The sequence below is a fragment of the Vipera berus genome, assembly GCF_964194415.1.
Source record: "Vipera berus genome assembly, chromosome: 9".
Lineage (NCBI taxonomy): Eukaryota > Metazoa > Chordata > Lepidosauria > Squamata > Viperidae > Vipera > Vipera berus.
In genome coordinates this window covers 16,668,464-16,691,458 of record NC_138212.1, presented here as the reverse complement: position 1 = coordinate 16,691,458, position 22,995 = coordinate 16,668,464, and the positions used below count along the sequence as shown (strand labels likewise).

The 22,995-nt window shown below is 43.8% G+C and overlaps 1 protein-coding gene across 2 annotated transcripts in view; it reads right to left on the bottom strand.

The window, feature by feature from the left end:
* Positions 1 to 22,995, bottom strand: part of AGO1 (argonaute RISC component 1) — a 63,177-nt gene that overhangs the window by 15,881 nt on the left and 24,301 nt on the right. Inside the window, exons 2-10 of one of the 2 annotated variants that reach the window (XM_081334652.1) lie at positions 11,825 to 12,014; positions 9,589 to 9,709; positions 8,440 to 8,621; positions 7,876 to 8,012; positions 6,299 to 6,433; positions 4,759 to 4,899; positions 2,670 to 2,757; positions 2,071 to 2,218; positions 325 to 444 (exon numbers count right to left, since the gene is read on the bottom strand). In XM_081334652.1, coding sequence (XP_081190778.1) covers positions 325 to 444; positions 2,071 to 2,218; positions 2,670 to 2,757; positions 4,759 to 4,899; positions 6,299 to 6,433; positions 7,876 to 8,012; positions 8,440 to 8,621; positions 9,589 to 9,709; positions 11,825 to 12,014 — 1,262 coding nt within the window. The remainder of the gene's footprint in view (positions 1 to 324; positions 445 to 2,070; positions 2,219 to 2,669; positions 2,758 to 4,758; positions 4,900 to 6,298; positions 6,434 to 7,875; positions 8,013 to 8,439; positions 8,622 to 9,588; positions 9,710 to 11,824; positions 12,015 to 22,995) is intronic. The other variant, XM_081334653.1, reaches the window with a different exon arrangement.

The following is a 22,995-nucleotide window of genomic DNA, read 5'->3' as shown; positions in this document are numbered from 1 at the left end:
CTCTAGGGGCCGGTGCTCATCTCCATTTCCAAGCCGAAGAGCCAGCGCTTGTCCGAGGACATCTCTGTGGTCATGTGGCCGGCATGACTAGACGCCAAAGGCGCACAGAAGGCTGTTACCTTCCCACCGTAGTGGTCCCTATTTTTCTACTTGCATTTTTACGTGCTTTCAAACTGCTAGGTTGGCAGAAGCTGGGACGAGTAACAGGCGCTCACTCTGTTATGTGGCACTCGGGATTCGACCCACCAAACTGCCGACCTTCTGATTGACAAGCTCAGCGTCCTAACCCACTGAGCCACCGCGTCCCTCACAAGAGCTACTTACCAACCGGCTAATTTCTTCTTGCCTGTCTGGAGCGGATCGTGCTGTAGCTTTGATCATGGTAGACGTCTGATTGTCCGTCAATTTTTTGATGCACCGCTGGCCAGCTACAATGTTACACACCTGGGGAAATGGGCAAGGAAGAAAGAGCCAGGTATTCATTTAAAGCAGGGGTCTTCAAACTTGCCCCTTTTAGGACTTGTGGACTTCTGCGGAATTCTGGGAGTTGAAGTCCCCAAGTCGTAAAAGGGCCAAGTTTGAAGACCCCTGCTTTAAAACTACCACCTTTCCTTGAACTCAAAAGGGGATGAAAACAATGACGATTTCATGTTTTGTGCATCGTCCTGATTTGCCAAACCCTGGTTTGAGTAAAACAAAACTAGTTGGGACAGCGTATCACATTCAGAGTTGATTTGCTTAGTTTTACTTTGCTGGATGTGCTAGTGTTCCTCAAGCCCACACAGTACCCTCAAGCTACAAATTAGGATTTACAAACCACGAAGATTGGATTCACACACGCTAAGCCAAAATCCAATATATCACATGATGGCTTAGTATTATCTAGTTCCAGAAAGCATCACCCTCCTACACAAGTTACTTTGACAGGATCAACTGCAGCAACAAAAATACTAATAGAAGATTCTGATTTATTTATCCACTTGTACTTCAGTCAATTATTATTATACTTTCATCTTCTATATTTCATTCATCTTCCTTGCTATGTATCTTATTTACTACTTCCAAACTAACACGTATGTGTATTTATATACATGTACAACTTACAACCACAATTGAGCCCAGAATTCACATTGCTAAGTGAGAAATTTCTTAAGTGAGTTTTGCCCCAGCTTATGACTTTTCTTGCCACTGCAACTGTTAAATTATTAAATTAGTAACATGGTTGTTCAGTGAATCTGGCTTTCCCATTGACTTTGCTTGTTGGAAGCTCACAAATTACATGACTCTGGGACACTGCAACTGTCATAAATATGAGTCAGTTGCCAAGCCTGTGAATTTTGATCACATGACGACATCATAAGTGTGAAAAATGGTCGTAAGTCATTTTTTTAGTACTATTGTAACTTTGAACAGTCACTAAACGGTTGTGAGTTGAGGACTACATATGTGTGTGTGTGTATCTTGAGTATTTTTGATGCACCCTATTGACCCAAATATGGGAGAAATCTTTGTTAGCAATCCAAATTTTATACGTGTGTGTGTGTGTGTGTGTGTGTGTGTGTAAATTTTTTTAAAATTGATAACAAAGAATTAAAGGGAGACTGATATGTCCCGTGTTTGGGGTCTAGCAAGGTATTCTAAAATACTTAACACACACACACACACGTGTGTGTGTGTGTGTGTGTGTGTGTGTGTGTGTGTGTGTACCAGTGTTTAGTGACCATATGGCTGCACAGAGAACAATCCCTATAGGCAGAAATCTTGCCAAACTGAAGCAACTGCTTGCATCGCTAAAGGTAGATTCTGAGAACGTCTAAGGAGGAGCTGCCTTGAGCCTCTTCCTCCCAACCAACTCTCTAAACTTTGCTCTCTCTTGGTCCTCTGGAATGCAGCCCCTCCCCCCCCCTGCTGGGAATCTGGACTACATTTCCATCCCATGAAACTGAAAAGGGTCAGAGCAAAGAACAGAGTGCGACTACATCAGCACGTCCTTTGCGGGGACTGTCCCCAACGCTCCCTGTCCAGAGCTACCCCACCACCACCACCCCAATCCCACGCAGAGGCTTTTACCTCGAGAGGCAGATAGGTGTGCTTTTGCTCTTGGCCGACCTGAAGACAGGGCAGGTGGGGATACTTCAGCTGCAGGTTGTACTTCTGTTTGAAGTATTGCGCAACAGTGCATTCCACAGTCTGTCCACTCTCCAGCTGCAGGGGGAACCTGTGCAAGCAGAACGAGACGCCCTTAGCATGCCAATGCCCTGACACGAAGAGAGATTCATCTTCCCGGCTCCGAGGCCTCCGGAGAGACCCACCAGGACATCTAAAGGGCATCATCTGTATTATGGGATCAAACCACAAGCTTGCCCTTTTGTATTTGCCTTTACACGAATGCGAAAGGCAGAGTTCCTGTTCTGATACAGGTAATCCTCGTTATACAAGTGCCTCAGACAGCGACCACTCGCAGTTATGAGGGTGATTAAAAAGTAACTTTGCAACCAACACCTGCATTTATGACCTTCACCGGACTGTAAAGCAGAGCAAAGCTAAAGGAAGATTATAAGCACAGTTGTGGTTTTGTGTTGTTTAACAATTGACCTGACGGTCCCAACTGTGGTCACTAAACAAGGACTAACTGTATATGTTTCTTCATTCAACTGCTCCTGTCTTACGTTTGGTGACTAGCTGGACGCCGAGTGACATTACAGACGCGGTACTTCCTCTTCATTTGTCCACAGTGAGTAACTTCCACTTTCAAACCTAGTGAAAGAGAAGATTAAATTTAGAAAGAATTGTAGTTTTAGTTCCATTCAAAGCTACCCCTTTCCTTCACTCTATTTTAATTAATCTATTTAGCACATAAGATTCTCCATTAAAATTACAATCCAGGGAGTATTTAATGAATAGAAGTTGTGGGGTTCTGATGTCAACAATTACAAATACCTGTTCTATTCAGAGATCCATTCTTGCATGAAACTCTGAAATTACAAGTTTTTCTTGTATTAGAATACCTCACAAAAGAATGATTTCTTAATCATATTTATATTCAACATGTTTGCCTCAATACCTAATGGCAATTATTACTACATGCATTAAAATTGGATTATGACAGCAAAGTTAACAGAAAGTTGTTAGAGTCCATCAGTTGATATAATTAGATATTAAAAAATCTTTTCATACTTGCTTATTTTACAATCTGTATACAGATTTTTTTAAAAATGCTTATTCTGGAATTCATGTTGCTCATGAATCATTTCACTATAAAGAAATGATAATACATTCCCCATAAAGTTCATTTTGGACTGAGAAAGTAAATAAATCTCCCAAATAAATATCAGGTTTTTTTTAAAAAATACACAGTTCCAACTCCTAACACGCTTATCTTGGGGGGGGGGAACAGAGGTATCTCAGTCTCCAATGATCCTTTCCAAGAAAGTATGCTTGTGGAAAAAACTATAGGAATGTGCCACAAGCTTTCTGAACGCTGTCGGTTCCACAGGATCAGACACACGATAAGAAAGCCTTGCAGACTTAGATGCAACTTAATCTTAATTTTTAATTTAGTTCAGCGCCAGTACTCTTCATGTCAGTTTAAAAGAAAGAGATGGAACACAAATTGGTGGACAAGAAAAAAATAAAGGTAATCAGGAACACGCCTACATTTCTGGTTGATAGGCAAGTGATGGTGGTGGGTGGGTGGAACAGGGAATGTCTGTGGCATAATTTTTTCATACATACTGTGTTTTCTCGAAAATAAGACCCACCCCGAAAAATGAACCCTAGCCCTGATTTTGGGGGGTGGGCCTAATATAAGCCCTACCCCAAAAATAAGCCTGGGGGGTAGGCGTGGCCAGCACAAGCGGCGGCGAACGCACAGGTGCCAACGGTGTCTGGCAGCTGCTGCAGCCCACCGGCCCCTTGGAGCAGGGCAGGCAAGTCCAACGCGGAAACAGAGGTGGGGGGGGGGGGGGAGAGGCAGGCAATCTGGACACACCGCACACTTTTCACCCAGAGGGAGACTGGAACGTTCATCTGCTTGCAAGTGGGGCGGTTGGAAACTGAGGGATTCGCTCCGTTTCCAACCGCCCCATTTGCAAGCAGACGAAGATTCCAGTCTCCCTCATTTCTCCGTCCGGGTGAAAAGTATTTGGGCGCCTATGGGGTGTTTGGAAACGGAGCACGGTGGCAGAAAAAAATGGCGGAGCTGGAAAGCAGGCTAGTGAAGGAATGTTTGGGGAAGGGAGGGGAGCTGCACAGTGGTGCACCAAGCTCTCCAGTTCCACGGCGGCAGAGAAATGCAACGGAGCTGGAAAGCAGGTGGCAAAGGCAACCCCCCCTCAAGGGCTCCAGGCGCTGAAACAGGCCCATTTCTCTCCAGCAGCTGCCCAGGCCCACCAGAGGGTAAGGCCAGCATCTACTGAAATGCAGTGGCATTCCAGCTCTGGTGGAAAAGGGGTAGCCGGCACAGGCACTGCAGGCAGGATGCTCACTCGCTTCAGCATCCTCCTCAAAGCTCCGGGGCTCCGCCAGTGCTTTGGCCCTGGGCTGCTGCCTCCCCGCTCACCTCTTGGGCAGGCCGGGCCAGGAATGGCAGCCCTCCAGCATCCCCGACTCAAAGACCCCCCACTCCGCCCAGAGGAGTGTCAGCCTGGCCACACCCGCCTCGGTGCCCTTTCCGCCGCCGCCCAGCACGGCCGCCCCAGGACTGCAGGGGCTGGCCTGGCACAGGAAGGGCACACGCCCCCCCAAACTCTCTCATACCGGTAGTAGGTCCGCCCCCACGCTCCGAGGTTGGCCCAATCGCCACCGCACTTCGAAGCTCTGCGTCTCCACCCCATGCGCAGGCCACGCCCCACTGTTTGTACCGAACGTCGTCCCGCCCCGCCCCCACGCGCTCGCCACCTGTTGTACATGGGAGACATAAGACATCCCCTGAAAATAAGACCTAATGGGTCTTTTGGTTTCCCCCCCCCCCCCCCAAAAAAAAAAACTGTATAAGGCCCGGTCTTATTTTCGGGAAAACACGGTATAATTCTGTACTATCTACCTCTGCTCACTTATTTTCACACAGAAGCCTTTCCATTCAAGCAGATACCTGCATAATCTGAGTCCTGGTGGCGCAGTGGTTAGAATGGAGTACTGCAGGCAAACTCTGCCCGCAGCCTAGAGTTTGATCCTGACAAGGGCTCAAGGTTGACTCAGCCTTCCATCCTTCCAAGGTCAGTAAAATGGGGACTTAATTGTTGGGGGTAACATGCTATCATTTGTAAACCATTTAGAGAGTGCTATAAAGCAGAGGCCCCCAACGTTTTGGGCTCCAGGGACCAGTTCTGTGGAGAAAGATTTTTCCACGGACCAGAGGGGGCGTGATTTCGTGTGCTGCCTACATCCAGTGGATGGGCTTCACTTGTTTGCGCGGCCTGGTTGCTGGTATGCCGTGGCCCGGTGCCCGTCCACAGATGAGGGGTTGGGGGCCCCTGCTATAAAGCCCTATGGGGTATTATATAGTCTACGTGCTATTGCTCGTGCTAATTTCTTCCCCCATCTACCCACTGCTAAAATGTTTAAGCTTCCATTGCTTAAGTGGGAAGGAAGAAAGGCAACAGCTTGGAAGAACTCCACTGCTGTACTAAAACTATGCCTATATATAAGAGGAAAACCTGGTGTAAATCTTGGGTGAGGTTCCAAGAATTACTCACCCCCTCCTTTGCAAAGGAAAAGCTGTGGTCTTCCCCAGATCCCAGCTATTCTTTTGAAAGATCTCGCCACGGGGCTAAGAATCAGAAGCAATTTTGTTCTCACTCTTTTCCTCCTTCTGTTCCTCCCACCACAGGTAGTCCTCAACATATGACCCTGAAGGAGCTTGCCCATTATGGTCTTATGTTGTGATGGTCATAAATCGAGCCGCTCACATGATCAACCCGACTTTATGACCTTTTTTTGATCACATGACTGTGGGACACAGCAAAAGGCTGCAAATGCAGCTGTGTTGCAGATGCCTGAAGTGCATTCAAGTGTCTGTGTGGAGGGAGGGACTGTCACAACTTCTAGAACTGGGTCATCATTCCTTTTTTCCAGGTAAGTCATAACTTTAACTGGTCATAAGTCAAGGACTACCTGCACGCAATAGTTCAAGTTTTGTACAAGCTTAAGAAAACGCTGAGCAGAAATCTCAGCTGGAAGGCTTTATCAGTCTCCAATTTTTGTTGGTGGTGGTGCATTCAAATCAGTCCTGATTCCTGGCCGCTGCCTGGCCAAGTCTCTGCGGTTTTCGTTAAAATTCCCTGACTTTATTATTTACCTTTGATTTCCTTTGTGAACCGAACCCGCTGAGAATCAGTCAAAGGTTTTGGCTGCTCATCAATGTTCCGGATGTCCAGGACTTCACACATGAATTCAATCACAGGTTGAGCCTTGTAGAACGCCGTGGCGGACACTAAGCAGAGAAAGGTGTTAAGTGAATCACAACAGTATCATTTCTCGCAACCGTTTAAAAACCCTTGTTCAAACTAACCAGACAAACTACTCTTGGCTTTTGCAGCGTATCTACAATTTTATAATTCCTATCCAAACACCTTATAAGAATTAAGCTCCTTAATTCTCTTGCTACACCTTTTCAAATTCTTAATACCAACAAGATGCTCCCAATGAAAGTTCTTCCTCTAGTCACTCAACATTTTTAATTATGCCTTTTAGTAACAGATGTATAATTTATTCTTCTGTAATCTTAATGGCTATGGAACCAAAGCCTACTCTTTAACTTCTAGACAAATTAATCAACGATATCTTCTAGAATTCATCAGGATCTCTTATCTGTTTTTAACTACCAGTTCTACAAAAATCTTTTTTTCCCCAAAAAATAAGGGATGACATTCTCTTTAAGCAGGTTTTTTTTTTTGCTCTCGTGGGATTGTAACACACACATAACTTGATTAGCAGATCAAAAGCAAGAACTTTACCCCTGAAGCACTCTAAAATGCATATTAAAAGCATTACGAGCCTTCCAAAGAACACGAAATGTTACTGAAGTTGTTTAATTGAATGTTTTTTCCTCTGGTCTTTTCAGAAATTCCTCCCAAAGGTTTTTAGCGAGACCTTTCACAAGCTGTCAAACAACTCTGCATTGAGATTATCAAGATAAAACATCGCAATACAACCTGAAATATGAGAGGGAAGGAGCATTGGAGCATCCTCTCATCCAACATTACCCAGATGTGTTGAATTTCGCTCATTGGGAATTATGGAAATGGACGTCTAAGAGTTATTCTTAACCTCAGCAGCTTTAAGATGTGTGGACTTCAACTATTAGCATTCCCTAGAAATTCCCCAGGATGAAGTTCACACATGTTAAAATTACTGAGATTGAATAACACATCTGGACCACATTAAATGTGGGAAGGTTGTACAGAACTCTGAGCTTCTCACAAGACTCTTATTGATACAGGTAGTCCTCGACTTACAACAGTTCATTGAGTGACCGTTCAAAGTTACAACGGCAGTGAAAATAATGACCTATGACCATTTTTCACACTTATGACCATTGCAGCATCCCCAGGGTCACGTGACTTACGTTTGCATGCTTGACAACTGACTCGTATTTGTGACGGCCGCAGTGTCCCAGAGTCATGTGATCCTCTTTTGAGACCGTCCGACAAGCCAAGTCAATGGGGAAGCCAGATTCATTTAACAGTCACGTTACTAATTTAACAACTGCAGTGATTCGCTTAACAAATGGGGCAAGAAGAGTGGTAAAATGGGGCAAAACTCAAACTGAACAAATTTCTCACTTAGCAACATAAATGCTGGGCTCAATGGTGGTCATAAGCTGAGGACTACCTGTAGGTATGCCTTCAAACAGAGATGTGTAAGTATGGTTACCGTCTATATTGAGCATCATCTTCCACATGGCAGGTCTGACAGATTGATGGAAGCCAAACCAGACCTCCCGGCCCCCTCCCAGCGGGTGATAGTATCCTTCAGGGGGAGAGAAGAAGGAACGCCCCACTGGAGTGTACCTGGGAATATCATTAGAAACAAGGAAACATGTTACCAGCTCATGAAGGCTCACAACGACTTTGATTTCAATTGAGGCACAACAGTATCCATATCATTCTCATCCTTCTTCTAAGAAGATGCAAAGCCCAGATCCTGCCTCCATACCTAGAAATTACTGAAACATTTATATAATACAGGTGGTTTTATCACATTTCAGTGAAATGTATATGTGAGAACTCTTATTTTGTCCTTTCCTCCCCTAAAAATTCCTGGAAATGATCTTATGAAGAGGTTCTTGATCTTTGTCTCCCCCCCCCACCCCAAATTACTACGTAAGAGGGATGTTAGATCAATGGATTACTGAAGGGAAGTGAGACATGTCTCAAGCTAGTTACGAGTACCTTCTTGGTATTCATTTTTCAAACATATCAAAGAACTAGATTTTACCTCATGGAAGCCAGGTGTCTCATGGCGACATCAAGGGCCTGGACAGATTCCAAAGGAACAGGGATTTGCCCACTCACTAGAGCTTCATGGAGCATCCGCCAGCTCACAATGGCCATCCATTTAATGGAGACCTTAAATATTCGGTCTTTGCCTTCCCCTGGAATTGTCACCTCAAAATCAACCTGCAATGGACCAAAGAAACAAGACGAACTCTTGAATTTTGGTTTCCTTCCCTTAATCCAAAAATGTAACGTGCTGTCACCTGCTTTGCATATTCCTGGAACAATCCAAATTTTAAACCTAGAACTCTCTTGACAAAACCAAAAATCTGTTCATTCTGAATCGCAGCCATGTACTGCAAACAATCATCCTGTGAGGTAAGTTGGTCTGAGAATGAGCAGTCTTAAGAGTTGAGTTTCCATGGCTGGCTGGGTCAATCTCTTCCTGGTTTAACATCTTAACTATGATTTTAATTTTTTAACTTATTGTAATTGGGTTTTTAATCAGAGTTATAGGGGTTTTAGATTTTAATTAAGGAAAATTTAATCTATTTTAATTGTTATTAAGTTTTGTATTGTAATGTTGTTTTAATTGCCTTGTGAACCGCCCCGGGTCCTACGGGAGAAGGGCGGTATATAAGTCTAATATAAATAATAATAATAATAATAATAATAATAATAATAATAATAATAATAATAATAATAATAATAGTAATAATAATAATAATAATAATAATAATAATAATAATAATAATAATAATAATAATAATAATAATAATAATAATAAAATAATAATAATAATATCATCCTGACCGGAACCTCACATGTGCAAATATTTTTTGCTTTTCAGAACAGGAACACTAAGGGTTGTTCCATCCTCTTTTTCCCCCCTAATGGAAAACATTTTGAATTCATAACTTATAGAAGTGTTCTGACCACACCAGAATAACGTTGAGTTCCAAGTAGCTCTAGTACAGGGGTCCTCAACCTTGGCCACTGGCTAGCTGAGGAATTCTGGGAGTTGAAGTCCACAAGTCGTAAAGTGGCCAAGGTTGGGGATCTCTGCTCTAGTACATTCAGAACGTCTTGTACCATTAGACAACCTATTCTGCATCTGAAAGGGGTCTGCCTTTGTTTTTTCTTTTCTTACCCTTTCGTTTCCAATAGGCAGAGCTGTAACGGTGTAGATGTTCTTCTTTCCATCGTACACCGGTTTCCGGTCTCCAAAGATCTGAGGTTTGAAGTGTTGTACCATATATTCCACAACCTCCCTGCAAAAATAAAAAAAAAGCAACAGACAGACATCGGACAGGGAGAGGAGGAAAGAAAAAGGAGAAGCTAGAAAGACGGACTTAAGTATAATTCTGCTAGGAAGCTAAAATTTAGATTTAGATTTTAGATTTTATTAGATTTATATACCGCCCTTTCCCGAAGGACTCAGGGCGGTTTACAGGGCATTTTAAAAACACATCAGTATAAAATACAAAGTTAAAAGAGAATTAAAAGATTAAATTATCCCTGAAAATAAAACCCCAGTTAAAATGATTAGAACTGAGAGCCGAAGGTAAAATCCCTATTTCTCAAGTCATTGGTTGCAGGGGAGAAACTTAAGAGCTTTGATCTAAAGCAGGCTTAACACAATTGCCTGTTGTGCGTGAACTGGCTCCAGAGGTAGGCAACCTTGGCTCTTTTATGACTTGTGGACTTCAACTCCCAGAATTCCTGCGCCAGCATGGCTGGCTCAGGAATTCTGGGAGTTGAAGTCCACGAGTCATAAAAGAGCCAAGGTTGCCTAACCCGAGGCTAGGCCAAACACAAACACAAGCACACTGAATTTATAAAGTCTGCACCATCGACCAGTGTGTAATACAATCGCAGTCAAATATATTTAATATAGTAAATTGGATTATATTGGGTTGGGAAACTGTTTTTTCAGCACAGGGGGTATCAAAAAAACAAAGAAGGATATGCAATTTACCTGATGCAATTGCAGTTGCCCAGTTGCCTTTTTTTGACCCAACTTATGACCGATCACTTAATGACCATTCCAAATTGTGATGAACATCCCCAAAATTACTTATGACCCATTTTCAGAGTTACAGCAGCTGTACACGTTCACTTGATTGCATTTTGAACCACCTGACAACTGGCCCATTGGCTCACCTTTACAATTTGTGCACAATTTGTGATGTTGTGCGCAATTTGCAATGTTTTTGCCAGTTTCCCGTGTTTACTTGCAACAACAAAAAAGGGGAAAAAACATCCATTGGGGAAAATATATTCACTTAATGCCTGCGGAGTTTACTTAATGACCTTTGTAAAAAAAAAAGTTATTTCAAATCTGGTGACACAATGCCTCAACTTACAATCGTAACATCTTATGACCATAATTTTGGGCTCAATTACAGTCCTAAGTCAAGGACCTGCTGTAGAGTCTTGCAATGAGAAGAGACTTGGCATCAAAGACATCCATGGCCCTTCCAACTTTCTAAGACTTTGGAAAGCTGTGAGTAGCTTCATACTTTTGCACAAGCTCCCCTTGCAACTGTGACCCTCCCAACTTTAAAACTACAGGAAGAAGGGTATTTAAATGGCAGCCCAGCTGTCTAAGAGCAGCTATTTTAAAAGCCTGGGACCACAGCCAACTCCACCCAGCTGCTGTAAACTGACCGGAGATGAAGATCAAGGCTCTGTTTTCTCCTGAGCCACCAAGGCATGACCAGAGATGATGAGGGAGGAGAAGGGACATAAAACACCCTGCCTAATGGGAAAAGGGGCATCAAAAAATTTCATCTTACTCCCAGCCAACCTAAGCAAGAACAGCAGTTCCAGTCACAGCAAAGCTGAACAGGGCCAAACAACCAGGTAGGCTGAAACAGCTCAGCCAAAAAAATGGGATTTCTCAAAACTTGGCAACAGACAGGAAGAGATGGCTCTACATGCCTTTTTCTCTACCTATCCCCTCCCAGCCCACAGGTTCTTCCTCTAGAACAGGGGAGTCCAACCTTGGCAACTTTGAGACCTGTATCTCAAAGACGCTTCTCCAAAAGATAACCGGACTTTCTTGTTTTGCTTGAAGACATTTTGCATCTCATCCAAAAAGCTTCTTCAGTTCTTCAAGCAAAACAAGCAAGTCCAGTTGCTTTTGAAAAAGCACCTTTGGGACAACCATGACCTGGATGACTGAGAATCTCCATAGACATTTAAGACCTGTGGACTTCAGTTTCCAGAATTCTCCAAATTGAAGTCCACAAGTCTTAAAGTTGCCTAGATTGAACACCCCTACTCTAGAACATGAGGAACATGTTCACCTGAAGTGTGCTTTTTTTCCCCCCAGTGAGGGCTGGAGGGAAGAAGAAATGGCTAAATGCTAATACTTGCCTTACCTGTTGACTCTGCGTGGACACTTGTCCGGCTTGATGTCAACTTCATAGTGATAGACATCGATTTTAGGAATGTCCACCTCAAAATAGTTGGCCAAGAGCTTGATGGGCTTCCCAACAGTTCCTATCCCAGGCCGACGAGGAGCTTGAAATACCTGCTGGAGGGGTGGCAGGTAAGTGCCTGCAGCAACTGCTAAAGAAAGAAAAATGAGAAGTGGAGGAAAGAAAGAAAGGGACATGGAGAGAGATAAGAGAGATGTGAGAAACCAGCAAACATCTAGAGCGTCCAGACAACAGGTGTCCAACCTCGGCAATTTAAGACTTGTAGAATTCCCCACCCAGCATTTGGCAACTTTGGCAACTTGAAGACTTGTGGACTTCAACTTCCAGAATGGCTGACTGTGGAATTCTGGGAATTGAAGTCCAGAAGTCTTCGAGTTGCCCAGGTTGGACATTCCTGTTCTAGAGCAGACATGTCAAACACAAGGCCCGGGAGCCGGAGCCGGCCTGTGAAGTGGTTTCATGTGGCCCGCGAAGCCATCCTGGAAACAGTGAGGGAACGGCCCCCACTGTCTTGGCCCTGGCCCAGAGACCCTCCTTCTGCCAGAGACCCTCAGATCTGTCCCACTCCTGCCCAGGCCCCCATAGGCACCCTTGATGCGAACGATGTAGAGCTGGCCACGCCCACCCAGTAGGCCATACGCAGTCTAGCCACGCCCACCCAGTAGGCCATGCCCACCCTGGCCACACCCACCCGGCCCCTTGAGGGCAACCGCAATGCTGATGCGGCCCTCAATGAAATTGAGTTTGACACCCCTGTTCTAGAGCATTCAATGTACCACGTTTCAGTAGGGAAAAGGTGTTCCCCCCCCCCCAATCACCCTTCTATGTCTGCATCAGAGTTTCTCCCTACCCCACCTCACCCTGGTCTACAAGAACTCCAGAGGTATCAGAATGGCACAACACAAATCAAAATACATGATTATACTTGGATGTAACCCCAAAGCCTTTATGTTAACCTTTTGTCAACCCCATTTTTCTCATGGCTTTTCCTCCACATTTATTGAAAATAAATGCCATCCCATATTGATTCTCTTATAAAGCGTTTGGGGAGAAAATTACATAATTCCTTTTTATTTTTCAGCCATGTCTTGTCCTTGCCACGACATCGAGGGGGGGGGGGAGAATCAAGCTTGTAAGACAAGCAGCGTTCAAATCACATTTTAGCTTCTTGTTTTTTTTTCAAAAGCAAACTAGACCGATGTAATTAGTTTATAATTGAGTGTATTGCATGACTCAGAAAACTGGATTAGTTTTAAGTTACCCGTGGATAAGACAGATGTGAAAAGAAACTCTACCTCCATTGCAAATGTTGTTTTGCATACAAAGGTTTTAGCTTCAATCCAATCCCCCTGGATAGAAATGGGGAACTCTATATATAGTCCTTGACTTAAAATCATTTGTTTTCAGTTCAAGGTTACAATGGCACTGAACAAAAGTGACTTACAACCAGTCCTCACACTTACAACCAAATCAGCATTTCCATAGTCACATGATCAAAGTTTGGGTGCTTGGCAACTGATACTTATTTACAACAATTGTAGCATCCCAGAATCATGTGATTATCATTACAACCTTCCCAGCTAACATCCAGCAAGCAAAGTCAATGGGGGAAGCCAGATTCTCTAAATGACCACGTGATTCACTTAACAACTGCAATGATTTGCTTGACAACTCTGGCCAAAAAAAAAAGCTGTAAAAGTGGGCACGACTCATTTACCAACTGCCTTGCTTAACAACAGAAATTCTGGTCACAACTGTATTCATAAATCAAAGACTACCTGTTACTCTAAACCAGGGGTAGGCAACCTTGGCCCTTTTATGACTCGTGGACCTCAACTCCCAGAATTCCTGAGCCAGTTGGCTCAGGAATTCTGGGAGTTGAAGTCCACGAGTCATAAAAGAGCCAAGGTTGCCTACCCCTGCTCTAAACCTTCAGTGTGGGTTAAATGTAGACCAACTATGCTTTCCAGATGTTGCTGAATGTTTCACCAATGTTGAGGGAGTTAGGAATTGTAAATCAACCACACCTGAAGGACTGCCCAGTGTAGGTCATCTTGATTTGGAGCGCCTATTTAATGCAAGGTGAAAGTAGCTCCTTTCTGTTCATTTTCATAACAGATTTGGTAACTTCTTCAGATCCTTGTTGATCTCTACTGTATTTTTTTTGAAACACACGTTAAAAAAGAAACCACAGCTGTCGTGCTAAAGAAAGAAAGGAAATATTATTTCCTTCCTACCACTAATCCTCAAAGAGTATGTTAATAATAAACAAACCTACACCTTTCAACATCAGCCTTCAAACTGCCTGCAAACTCCCAGAGAAATGTTACTCAACGTAACATTTTAGTAGCGTAGCCTTTGGGGGGAAAGTTGTATGAAAAGAGCAGGCAGAGTTAAATGAGTCATCAGTCTGGAATCTTTATGTTCCCACAAACATTCCATTCACCCTTATCTGGCACCAATTTAGTACCGAACTTTGGTTGACTAGATTCTTGTATATAGGCTTGAGCAATGAATCTTAGAAGCTGTTGGAAGGTGGCCAATGGCAATCACATGATTGTGGGGCTAGTTGCCAAGCACTCAAATCATGATTGCATGACCACATGGAAGCTGGGATACCTAGAACTCCAAAAAACAGTAGTAACTAGCGTGTTTCCCCGAAAATAAGAACGGGTCTTAATTTTGTTTTGCCTCCAAAAGAGGCACCAGGTCTTTTTTTTTTGGGGGGGGGGTCTTTTATACTCACCTCTGGCACTGACAGCCCCACCCAGCAGGTCCACTTCTTCTGACTGAAGGAGCAGCTTCATTCTGCAGCTGCATTCTGGCCTGCATTTTGCAGTCAGGCCTTTCCAGAAGCCCTCTGCAGCCGAGTACCGAGCTATGGATTCAATCCGCAGCTCAGTCCTCGGCTGCAGATCTCTTGCAGAACCGAGCTATGGATTGAATCCATAGCTCAATTCTCGGCTGCAGTGGCCTTCTTGGAAAGGCCTGACTATGAAATGCAAGCCTGGCTGTAGAAGATGCCAGAGAAGAAGTGGGCCAGCGAGGAGAGGCCTGGCTGCAAGGTAAGCAGGTGCGGAGCGCGTGGGGCAGATCCACCCTCCACCCCCACCCTAGCTTGATTTGTAGGTGTGCCTCGCCCCAAAACTAGGGCTTATTTTTGGGATAAGGCTTATATGAGCGCGCCCCCCATCAAGCTAGGGCTTATTTTCAGGGTAGGCCTTACTTTTGGGGAGAGAGGCTATCACTCATTCAACGATGATAAATTTGAACACTTGCTGAATGGGTGGTCGTTAACTAAGGAGCGCCTGAACTCCTGAGGAAATTGGAAAAACACTCCTGCCGAAGTCCTATAAGCCGTTTTTTAAGGTATTTTAAGACTACGTTTAACTAAATTATTAATTTTACATCATCCATCTATACAAGAAGATGCATGCCTGTTTTATAAAAGGATCACAAAGTTGAACGTTATTTTTTGCCTTAATGTTCCTACACATATTCGTATATTCAGCCAGTGGAGGAGAGCTATCATTTCCCAGCTTCTTTTACACTCTCAGATCAGATACTGGTAGTCCTCGACTTATAGTCATCGATTTAGCGATCGTTCCAAGTTACAATGGCACTGAAAATGGACTAATAACTTGTCCTTGTGCTTAGGGCTGCTGCAGCATCCCCACAGTTAGGTGACCAAAATTTAGGCAATTGGCAGCTAACATGCATTTACGAGAGTTGCAGAATCCCAGGGCTTTGTGATCACCACTTGCGACTTTCCCAGCTGGCTTCCAAGAAGCAAAGTTAATGAGAAAAGCCAAATGCTCTAAATCTGAGTGTGATTCACTTAAAAAATGTAATGATTTGCTTAACAACCGTGGCAAAAAAAAATCAGGCATGATTCACTTAACAATCGCCTTGTTTAGCAACTGAAATGCTGGACCGAATTGTGTCCTTAAGCTGAGAACTACCTACATACGTAAAAACAGTACAACAGTTCATTTACTGGCTGTTCAAAGTTACAACAGCACTGAAAAAAGTGAGTTATGACTGTTTTTCACACTTACGACCGTTGCAGCATTCCCAATACTGTTTTAAACTGGGCTAAATATTTAATCGTTTTTTAATTTTTGTATTCTGCTTTTTTATATTTATTGCCCTGTACACCGCCCTGAGTCCTTCGGGAGAAGGGCGGTATAAAAATATAATTAAATAAATAAATAAATAGTCACGTGATCAAAATTCAGATGCTTTGCAACTGACTCACCTGTGTGTGTGCGTGCCTGCGTGTGCATGTGTGTGTGTGTGATGTGATCATCTTTTGTGACCTTCTGACAAAGTCAATGGGGAATCCAGATTCACTTAACAATTGTATTAGCAACTTAACAACTGCAGTGATTCACTTAACAACTGTGGCAGGAAAGGTCGGAAAAAGGGGTAAACCTCACTTAACAAATGTCTCACTTAGCAACAGAAATTTTGGGCTCAATTATGGTCGTACGTCAAGGACTACCTGTATTGGCTTTTACTTGATCTAATTCAGGGGCAGGCAACCTTGGCTCTTTTAGGACTCGTGGACTTCAACTCCCAGAATTCCTGAGCCACATCCCTGATCTAATTGAAACCCAAGTGCATCTATTGACCTCTTTTGCTAGTTCAACACACCACACATTTTGAACCTGTCCAAAATCATAGCTCTGTTTTTTCCAATGTTAAGCTGGGACCAGGCTAGCAAGCAGTTAACAAAACTCTACCTGATCTTTTAGCCTGAATATCTGCATTGATTCTTATTTTTCCCAGCATAAGCTATAAAATACAACTGCATGATTTTACTCAATTTCAAAAGAAACCCAGATCAAAGAGACGGCATAGTGGCAGGACGGTCAAGTGAATCCAAAGTTAAGAATTCCAGTGAGCCCAGGGCAAAAGGGAAGTTTTCCAGAAAAAAAGGCTGAACATAATTGCTTTTAAAGCCAATTCTGCTCCATTGTTATGAACTTCCTCAGCTAGACTGTTCTGCCGGATGGCTCTTGACTAGGAAAAGACATTCTCCTACCGTGTCCCTGTTCCTGGGGCCTCTGACTATCCTGCCAAACAATAGCCAAACTTTAAACACATGGTTTCTGCTAAGGAAGAAGCAGGAGAAAAGCTGAGTTATAAGGACAGGCTTCTCAGAGGCTATTTTTAGGGCTGTCAAATTCATATGTGGTGCTATGAAAGATATAATGCATGCACCTTGTTGGCCTGTAAAACATGCACACTTAAAGAGTCCAGAAGACTGAAGAATGAATGCTCAGCACAAATGAAGGGAAAAGACACAATGGATGGAAGAGAACAGCAACTATAACAATAAACAAACTCCCAAGAAAAATGTGCTACGCTAAATCAAAAGAGAAGGAAAGATCTCAAGCAAAGAACATTTCAAGACTGGGATTCCAAACGCTGCAAACTTGTTCATTCAGTCCAGAGACCTAAATTCATCCTGAAAAGTTGCAAAGCTCCTAATGAAAGTAGAGAGAACGGAGATTTGGGAGACCCAGATGTTGGGACTGTCTAGACCCAGATGTTAGGAAAGGACTTGGATACAGAAAAACCTGGCTCATGTTAGACTCAGTATGATGAAGTGATTAAGGCCAGAAACCAGAGGACTAAGTCCTAGTCCTCACTCAGTCAGAGAAGTTACCTGTCACACTTTCTCGGCCTAATCTATTTTATAGGGTTGCCAGTGTGGGGGGAAAAAAATAGGAGGCAAGAATATTAGGAATGCAGGCTGACGATTTGAGCTATTTATTTTATTTATTTTAATTCCATTTATATCCCGCCCTTCTCCGAAGACTCAGGGCGGCTTACAAGCTTAGCAGTAGCCTTCATTCTATGTATATGCCTATACCACAGGTCTGCAACCCGTGGCTCTGGAGCCGCGTGCGGCTCTTTCAGCCATCTCTTGCGGCTCCCGGTCCTCTGCCACGTGCAGTCCAAAAAAAAAAAAAGTGGGACTAAAAAAGTTCAACCAATCAATTCAAATATGCAGGGTAGGTGCATATCTCGCCTTGGCTCCACTCTTCAGTCAAACCCTGTTCTGCGCATGCGCGCATCTACGCGCATGCACACATATTTTTTGCGGCTCCCAGTTTTTCCTTTTGTGAGGGAATTGGTTCCGAGTGGCTCTTTCACTGTTTCAGGTTGCTGACCCCTGGCCTATACCTATAAATAAGGAACATAAATATGACAGATTCTGATATAAAACTGTTTTTTCAGGTTCCTCCATCAAACACGTAGGCATTAAAGTGCCACTATCTATATACTACTAAAACTCTTGTGGCATGACTTGAACTGGACAAGACAGTGCATCATAAGGTGACAATTTTACCAAATCAAGGCACCTCCAAAGGGCTAATTTAAGGAATGTGTCCAAAATCCAGGCCCCATAATTCCCGAGGGAATGAAATTTGGGGAAGTTGTTTGTGGCTGCTTCAGTGCTACTGAAAGGAAGGGGAAGGAAGAGGGAAGGGGAATGGAAGTGGTGGGGAAGGGAAAGGGTTTTAGTTTTATTCTACATGCTCTGCAAGAAGGTATCTAACAAATAAGAGTTTTAATCTACTACATTCCAATTTTCCTCCTTTCTGTCAGAAGGAACATTGTTAAATGTGTAAAAAAAAGCATTATTAATGTGGCTGTTCCACCTATGGTCAGTCAAAAAAAAAAGTCAAGAAGGCGGGCGTTGAGTGCGCAATCCAAACCCGGCATTTCTTTTACATATGTTGCATTTAACCCGGGTGGGATCTTGTCGCAAATTCAACCTGAAGCTGGAAATGGCCTGATATATATGCCGACCAGTTTATAGACTGCACGTAATGATGGTTTTCTGACAATGCCACAACTGACTTGGCTTTAAGATGTTGTTTGACTTCAACTCCCAGAACTCCCCAGATGACAAGGTTAGCTGGGGAATTCTGGGAGCTGAAGTCCACTCATCTTAAAGCTGCCATGGTTGAGAGGCATGCTACACCATCAAACATGTTTTTGTTTTTTATCTCAGCAGCTGCATTTAAACAGGGATTAAGCCCAAGCTAACCAACAATTTTATGGCTTCATAACTTAAGCTTTCCTTCTTCCTCCCCTCCCTCCCTTTTTCCCTTTCTTCCTTCATTCCTTCCTCGTCTTCCCTTTCTTCTCTTCCTTCCTTCCCTTTTCCCTTTCCTGTCTTTTTTCCTTCCTTCCCTTCATCTTGTCTTCCCTTTGTCCTTCCTTCCTCCTTCCTTGTCCTCTTGTCTTCCTTCCTTCACTTTTCCCTCGTCTTTTTCCTTCCTTCCCTCCATCTTCCTCCCTCCCTCCCTTCCAGGAGGTGAGCTTGGAAGGAACAATTGCTGCCTCTTATGGGCTCTGATTATCGACAGGCAATTTCAGACCATAATGGATTCTTCCTAATCATGAGCATGAGCTTCCCACCTTCCCATTGGATTCCCCAGTGGATTGAATGAGAAATGCATTCCCATCCAAGGTCATCCAGAGGCCAGCCTGCCCCACCTTTTCTTCCTGTCTCCCCTCACCCCACACTGCATTGCTTCTCCAAGGATCAAAAGTGATTTACAAGCTTTAGCAAGGATGGCCCAACACAGAGAGAATGGGAGGCCAGGCAGAAAGAGGCAGCTTCTGCAAGGGGGGGGGATTTATTTAGCAATGGGCTGTTTGTTTTTTATTCTAAGGCTGACATTTTAAAAATAAATTAAAGCACAGGTCAGCAAAGACAGATTGTTGTATGACATAAATCTTAATTGTGTATCCTTTAGAAGTGGGCTGCAGGTAAGGAACAAACCAAAATGGCCACCTCCTTTGATGAAACAGAAATAAGACTGCGGATGTTACACGTTGAGTATGGAAGGTGAATTGTGGGGTCCCTTGGTGCTCATGGAGCTGGGCTGATTTCTTGCAGACCTTTCATTACTCAACTAAGTAACATCATCAACGCAGCACTGATGATGTTAGCTAGCAGTTGGGAAATGAAACATCTGCAAGAAAACAACCAAGATCAGTGAGCACCAAGGACCTCCCAGTTCAACTCTGAACTACAATATTCTCTTCTATTGGAAGATGAATTATACAGTCTGGCGTTTGGCCCTCAACTGGAAAATGGAAATTATGCTTTGAAACACAAACTTCAGTCAGAAATTATGCTTTGAAGCACAAACATCCACAGAAAGGCAAGAAAAGATACGGTAAAGTGACAAAACATGCATCACAATGCAAATTCCATTCCTTTGAAATTGCATTGCAAAGAGGAAAGATTTGGCTTGAGATATCACAATTGGCATTATTGTGGTTAGGAACAGATGCCCATGGCTGGAGGAGACATTGCTAGTCATGGTTTGATAGGATGCTGGAAGTGAGAAACCATAATGATTGTCATCTATCTTCTTCAGAGGATGCTGCCTTGTGAACTTGGGAAGGAAGACATTCAGCTAAGGTTAATACCAAGAGAAAAGGAACTTAGTGTGGACACTCCAAGAGCTTTTACAAAGCATGTTGGGACTCTAACCTCCAGAATTCCTAGCCAATGCCATGCAGGCTGGGGATTCCAAAATTTAACTTCTAGTAAATCTGAAGTTTGCAAGATTATTAAATTCTGGCTTCCCGACACGTTTGTGAAGTCATTGAATACCAGTTGATTTCCCCCCTCCAAAAAAAAATCACCTTTGCAGTTCACATGACACCCTAAAGCAGACATGTCAAACACAAGGCCCGGGGGCCAGATCCGGCCCGCGAAGTGGTTTCATGTGGCCCCTGAAGCCATCCTGGAAACAGTGAGGGAACGGCCCCCACTGCCTTGGCCCTGGCCCAGAGACCCTCCTTCTGCCAGAGACCCTCAGATCTGTCCCACTCCTGCCCAGGCCCCCATAGGCACCCTTGATGCCAATGATGTAGAGCTGGCCACGCCCACCCAGTAGGCCATACGGACTCTAGCCACGCCCACCCAGTAGGCCACGCCCACCCTGGCCATACCCACCCAGCCCCCCTCGAGGGCAACCACAATGCTGATGTGGCCCTCAATGAAATTGAGTTTGACACCCCTGCACTAAAGCCACCAAGTATGGCTTAGAAACTACAGGTAGTCCTTCACTTACAACAGTTCATTTAGTGACTGATTAAAGTTACAACGGCACTGAAAAAAGTGACTTATGACCATTTTTCACATTTGACCGTAGCATCCCCATGGTCAAGTGATCAAAATTCAGACACTTGGCAACTGACTTATATTTATGATGTTTGCAGAGTCCTGACAAACAAAGTGAATGGGGAAGCCAGTTTCACTTAACAATAGTGTTACTAATTAAACAACTGCAGTGATTCACTTAACAACTGTGGGCAAAAGGGGGCAAAATTTACTTAACAACTCTCTTGCTTAGCAACAGAAATTTTGGACTCAGTTGTGATCATATGTTGAGAACTATCTGTACAACAATTAGGTGCAACCAACACTCTAAAGCAAAACCAAGCCAACAACACACTATGATCTATGTTGTTATGCAGAAGACACTTCTGCTGAAGACAATGAGACTTGTTTCCAGAGAAACAGGTACAGGACTGTGTCCTGATTCTCTAATCAATCATTTGCCACGATTCTCCTAAGAAGTTGTAACGTTTATTTTCCTTTGGATCACTGGCATTATCAGGTGACCCAACCGTCCAAGGATAACATTCATAGGTGGCAAAATGTAGGAGAAAGCAATAATGCAGACTTTTGTAGAGATCAGAGATTGCTTGCACATCAACGCCCTAAGACAGGGGTCTTCAAACTTGGCCGCTTTAAGATTTGTGGACTTCAACTCCCAGAATTCCTCAGCCAGCACAGCACAAGTCTTAAAGCGACCAAGTTTGGAGAACTCTGCCGTAAGATCTCCAGCATGCGTTTGTATCCAAACATAATACAAGTCCTGTTTCCTCCCTCACAACAACCACATTGTGAAGTAGGCTGAACTGAGAGGAAGGGATGGTAAGCTTCCACAGCTGAAGGCAGACATAAATCTGAGTTTCCCCACTCACAGTCCAGCACTTTCATCACTACCTCATACTGGTACTTGGCCTAGAAGGTTTCTTGGGGATAAGTTTCTCTGCCCACAAATCCCCAAGAAACCTTCCATGGGTGAAGGGGGACCAGAATCTGGGTCTCCTCACTCCCAGTTCAACATCTTAATCACCATATCCTACTGGCTGTAATGTTCTGGAAGTGTTTACTGACTATTTTCCTGCTCCCTTCCAAAGAGTAATAGAGTTTTAAGGACATTCCACAGAAAATGGCCAGATTTTTATTGGCCAGGGAGATGTAGCTTTTAAGCGGGAAGCTTTTGAGCTCTTTTTGCTGGCCAGCTCTGATTTTCCACCTTCACCCTCATTAGCAAACAAGGTTTCTTTTGGGCTCTTGCCAAAGGCAAATGTGACCAGGCCTGATTTTCCCACTAAACCTCCAATCATGGGCACAGCTTCTGGAGATGACCTGCTTCTGTGTAGACAACTGCAGATTTCAGCGGTAGGTCATTTGAGCAAGCTTTAAGATGCGATCTTCCTTCTGTCACCTACTGCAGAAAAATGTACGCTGCTTTTGAACAATGGTCAAAACAGACCCTTCCAATGGCCGTTTTGACAATCCCAGGCAAGCTTTCTGGTTGATGCTACTCATTTACATCTCTTCTCGGATTCAGTAGCTGTAGAGGTTCGGCAGGAACTAACAGCCCTGACGAATCGAGCAACAATGCCAGCACTAACCTAGCGCACGGCTGGCAAACGCACGCAACGCCACATCACCTGAAATGGTCTCTGACCTCATTTCCAGGGAGCGATGCTTGGAGAATGTCAAAGAATTCTCTTCGCACAAGCTACGGGGCACATGGAATACTGGATAGCTACAATACTGTGTGGGGACACTGCAGGGTAAAATTTTCCTTCCACACAATTCAGTTCCTATGGGGGAGGGAGGGGGAGGAACAAAAAGGGCAGAAATGTTGGAAACATCAAACCACCCTAGCAGTGTTGTCACTCATTAAAGCCTTTGAGGGTCATGCCAGGGACTATTCTCCACCAAGTCCATGGGACCCAGAGGCACAACAGCCAGGGAAAGTAAACAA